The 5,216-nt window shown below is 31.6% G+C and overlaps 1 protein-coding gene across 1 annotated transcript; it reads left to right on the forward strand.

Moving 5' to 3' along the window:
* Window positions 1-1,659: 1,659 nt before the first annotated feature.
* On the forward strand, window positions 1,660-4,007 carry LOC108754852 (protein snail-like). Its single transcript, XM_018497477.1, has 3 exons — window positions 1,660-1,824; window positions 2,739-3,357; window positions 3,697-4,007. Exons 1-3 carry the CDS (start codon window positions 1,764-1,766, stop codon window positions 3,860-3,862), a joined length of 846 nt encoding a protein of 281 aa, XP_018352979.1. The 5' UTR covers window positions 1,660-1,763; the 3' UTR covers window positions 3,863-4,007.
* The last annotated feature ends 1,209 nt before the right edge of the window (window positions 4,008-5,216 follow it).

Genomic DNA, 5,216 nt, shown 5'->3' on the forward strand with positions numbered 1-5,216 from the left:
ATTTCAAACGTTTCGAGTTACAAAGTCTTCATCAGTGATAATAAAGAAAACGTATTAATGTAACCCCATCCAATGTCAACGAACTAACAAATGATACATTATAAAAATCATCGCTTTTGGTTAATCTTATTTCGCTAATCCTGCGTTAAGATACAACAGATCAAAGTATCAAGTCAAAAGTTTGAAAGTCCTTAATAATAAAATTGTGTTTAACTAGTTCTTCGGTTGTTATCGAGAATCAGCTTCAGTCAACAATTTCACATAAAGCAGTCATCATTTCGAACGAGAATTTCTTCAACGATTCTACTATATTCTGTACAATTAGAAGTCAATTTCTGATTAAAAATTAATATATTTAATTAATATATTTAATATTGATATAAGAATTTGTTTTTCACATACGTTAATGTATATAGAATAGTCAGATGAATCAATTTTAAATCGTATCCGCATGTATAATAAAACGTTGTTGATTGTCAGACGATTTGGAATGAACTGATATTGTAGATCATAGAGTATATATCGATGTGTCACAAAATAACAAGAATGTTCTAAAATGTTAAAAAATTGGCGTGAATTTCTTTTTGCAATTAATATTTTTTCTCTCTCTCATATTAATTATTAATACTTTACTATTATATATCAATTATCAGTCTTATCTTATAATACAATTTATGAAATTTGTTAAATTTGATTAAAATATCGATTTAATCTTTATTATAATTGCAAATATGTGTGTGTGTGTGTGTGTGCGCGCGCGCGCGCGCGCGTGTGTGTTTTAAATGTAAAATATGCTACACAATAAACCATCTTTTATACAATAAACCATCTTTTATAAGAATATAAAAATTTAGAATAAAATTGTATAATTACATTATACATGTATAAGTATATATCTATATGTATATAATCAGTTATATATATTACATTATATTAAAATAAAAAATTAATAGTTGTATATTTTTTAAAGTATTGTTAGCACATACAAAACAAAAGATATAACTTATTAAATTTTTGTTTATAACTAATCTCATTTGTTTTATATTTTTGTCATTAAATGTTGCTTATTTATTAAATTAAGTAATAATATAAAATATTAAAACGAGTAACAAAATTTAGACGATGACCGCGGTACGCATTCAGCACACAACTCGATTAATCTTCCCTAATATCAATTTTATCAGCCCTCTTTTTATCGAAACTTTCAGCCAGATATATCAAAATTTTACAGGAATATATATCTAATAGATTGGAACAAAAATTTTAAAATACATAAAACTCAATGTACAGAATGATAAAGATTTCTATTTGTTGAATTGACGAACACAAAGAAACGACATAATATTATTGTATAGAGATAAGTGATGTTGGTCTCATTTGACAATAATTATTTTAAACAAGAATAACACTAATTTATTGATCTTAACAGTGATAATATGTACGCATATCTAAAAGACGTCATACGACGTCTTTTAAACACGCAGGTGTCTGAGAAATCGTACAGATGTAAAAAAAAACTATCGAATATAAAAAAAATTGATAATTCGTAAATTATCCTAGTGATCATAATTTTTTGTCGAGTGGTTACGAAACTACGCTACTGCTTGAAAAAAACAAAAGCCGATCGAATGCACGGCAGTCGGCAGTCGGGCAGTGCCATTTTGCTGTGTTTTGCTGCTGCAGTAGAAGCTCAAGAAGTTCTCCGTACTCCTTGCGAAGGATACTCCTTATGGTAGAAAATCACAGAATTTATCTCAAGGAATATGCCGCGTTGTTTGCTAAGGTCAATGGCACGATATCACAAGACAGACAAATCTAACGAAGGTATATCCTTTTATGAAAGCATTTCTACTTTTACGAAGATATATTTTCTTGCATCGTTGTAAAATCATTTAGGCACAATGTTTTAACAATTGCTCGCCATATGTTTCTCTAAAGGCATTGTTGAAATTACAAATTGCTCGGGATCGTTATTTCAACCTTGACTGTCATCACAATAATAAACAGTTCGTAGATATCATGCCTCGCGTGTCTTATCTTCACGTGATCAACTCGAATTCTGATAGAGTCGGGTAGAAATTACTTTCCTGGTGGAAAAATTTTTACGAAGAACTACATAGATTGAGACAAGATCTTAAAAATTCTCATTCATAGATATTCATAGTGGGATGAAGAGTGGCGTCGTTCATTTGAAAAATCAAGAAATCCTCCGAACAACGCCACTCTTCGTCCCACTACGCAAAATTAAGAATTTCCAAGATCTTGTCTCAATCTATGTATTTTTTCTCTGTACTTTTTCGTAAAAATTTTTCTCCGTCAAGGCTGTTGAGAAATAAATATCGAAAATACTTTTTCATGAGTATATAAATGTAATAGCGATGTAATGAAATAGCGAACATATGAAAAAATTTCTACAATTTTCTTGTTTTATTTAACCAATTGTATCTTTGTTTATCTTGCTGGTTGGACGGGAAAGAAAAAAATTTTTTTTCGTTAAACACAAGAGAGACGCACTTTTAAACTTTCGAGATTAATTACTGGCAACTATAATAAATGAATTTTAATTTCATGTAGAATGAATCTTCTGTCAAAACTTATTCCAATTTGTTCACTTATTGCAGCATTACTTTCTACTGTTCGAAGTAATAATAAATCTCTTCTAGAAACGCTTTAAATCTCCATTATTCCGATAGTAAATATCGTGCTTGCTTCAGATGAAGGAAAATCGATTTTTACAGAGTCCGAATTCCCATGGCTACCGCCGTCCACGAATCTCAAGCGAAAGAACCATACGAAAGACACGACGTCCAAGACGAGCAATATCTGGACCTGTTCCGGGCTCCCCATTGTAACCCGTTACAGCTTCCATAAAACCAACGGTGCGCCATTTGATGCAGAGTTGAATTTAGCTGGGCAAAATTTTGAAAGTGTACACCATGATGCGTCGATCGACGGGCACATAAAGGAAAACAGTGGGAAAGTATCGACGATATTGCTCGATGGTGTGTCACGATTTTCCTCCAAGGCGGAGGGATCAGCAGGTTCGACGACGCAGACGACAAATGCAGAAAAAGTCACTGGCACCATAAATCCAAACATCATGATCAACGGCTGTGAAACACAGACTCTCTCGCAGACTTTGTATTTACTGCCAAAACAGAAGCACGAGTCGACGAACGCAGCTGAGGGTAAAACGACATCCACTCGGGAAGGCTGGAAGAAAAATAAAACGATGCACTACTGTCCGTATTGTCACAAGAGCTTTGACCGGCCGTGGGTGCTGAAGGGCCACTTGCGTCTACATACAGGCGAGCGGCCCTTCGAATGTCCAGTTTGTCACAAGTCCTTCGCCGATCGGTACGTACAGCAACGTTCCCTGCTTAAACTTAAGATTTTGATGTAGGAACGTGCTTCCAGATTTTATTCCATTGATGAGAAATCTAGATAAATTAGAAAAATTGCTCTCGTTAAGAAAAAGCAAAAGTTTTGATTAAACGTTAAAAAGCTGAACTAAACCTGTGAAAGACCTGTGAAAATCTCTTCAGAATGAGAAAACGATATTCCTAATACACATTTTATTCTATCACCTCTCGTTCTGTTCAATTGTCACTGTTGTGACAATTGTGTTTGGAATGTTAATTATTATCAAGAAGTGTCGTTATGTGATTAATTAATTTTCCTGGGATTATATTACAGCTCGAATCTTCGCGCACATCAGAGAACACGTAATCATCATCAGTGGCAGTGGCGCTGTGGTGTCTGCTTTAAGGCTTTTTCGCAAAGGCGTTACCTGGAACGCCACTGTCCTGAAGCCTGCCGCAAGTATCGTATATCCCAGAAGAAGGAAATCGTTTGTCCATGAATGTATATTGGAAAGGACGCGACCAAGAATACCGGCGGTTGTTAAAGGCTGTGGTCTATTTATGCTCGTTTTCATCAATGATTAATTTTAATTCTTATTCAACTTACTCTTCATTTTTTTCTAATTCTTAGAGAATTAGAAGAAGATGAAGGATTAGTTGGAATCAAGATAAAATTTAATTTACATTGAAATAGGCATCAGTGTTACAAATATTCGAAGCATTTGATTAACCAATTATCAGAAGAAAGAATTTTACTAATTAAAGTGGTTCTTTAGTAAATCAAATACCATAGAAATGTCTAATTTTTTCATTTAATAAAGTTGAAGTACCTAAATTAACATACAAAATTCTATGGTAGATTAACGATGAAATAAGAGAAAAAAAATATTGAAAATGTAATCTTTCACATATAACTTAGTGACAGAGAAGGCTCGCAGACACTTCTTTGACTAACTGCATACAAATCTTACCATAGATTTGACTAAACAAGATTAAAATAGTTTAAAAAATTATTTTAATGGTCACAAAAAATAATAGATCAACGGCTATTTTAGAAAAATATTTATGTGCATAAACTTGCATATAAATTTAATCTCGAAAAGTAAATATAATCTCATCTTGTTTTTATTCGATGAAGATGCTCTTAATTTACTATCGTTTGTTTCATACTATTTCATTAAAATATGCATGCAGTTTTAATATATTTCATCCAAATTATGCAGATATTTGTAATTTTGAGTGGGTTCTAGCTCATCCCAAATTTTTGGTACTTTACTAAAGAACCACCTTAAATAATCAAAGAATATTTCAAAATATTTCTAATTAAAACTAATAAAAGGAAGGATGCTTCGAAACATTTGTAGCATCAAGTAGATGTACGTAGCCAAAATTTCAATAATATGTGTTGCGTACCAATGTAAAACCAATATATTACGTTATAATATGTATATGCCATTTTTGACGCGAGCAATATGCGTTATATAATTAAACTTTACGCCATGCTTTAAGTTCCTCAACAAAATTTCGGTTTTTTTTTTATGCTTTTAACAGATAATTTTATGTGCTAATTATTTTATTAACATGATAATTCAGGTTCAAATTGATTAGTGATACACGAAAAATTTGCACTGGAGCTATAATAATTGCATGAAGTTATATTTTTATTTATGTGACATTTTAATGCGGCTTGAATCGTTTCTGGGAAAATGTTAATGTTCGATTTTATATTTATGATGTCAAACAGCTATTTTATTGGTAAAATCTTTAGATTATCTGAAATTAGATTTAAAATGATCTTACATTTAAATTGTCTAATTATTTTAAATCTTATTTGAATTTTATATATACATTTAA

Source organism: Trachymyrmex septentrionalis, unplaced genomic scaffold (assembly GCF_001594115.1).
Source record: "Trachymyrmex septentrionalis isolate Tsep2-gDNA-1 unplaced genomic scaffold, Tsep1.0 scaffold81, whole genome shotgun sequence".
Taxonomy (NCBI): Eukaryota; Metazoa; Arthropoda; class Insecta; order Hymenoptera; family Formicidae; genus Trachymyrmex; species Trachymyrmex septentrionalis.

Bases quoted from the DNA above. Each gene is read 5' to 3' on its own strand.
- LOC108754852 (XM_018497477.1), top strand. From the start codon at position 1,764: ATGCCGCGTTGTTTGCTAAGGTCAATGGCACGATATCACAAGACAGAC. The intron at 1,825-2,738 runs GTATATCCTTTT...CGATTTTTACAG, and splicing joins GACAGACAAATCTAACGAAG to AGTCCGAATTCCCATGGCTA. The intron at 3,358-3,696 runs GTACGTACAGCA...ATTATATTACAG, and splicing joins CACAAGTCCTTCGCCGATCG to CTCGAATCTTCGCGCACATC.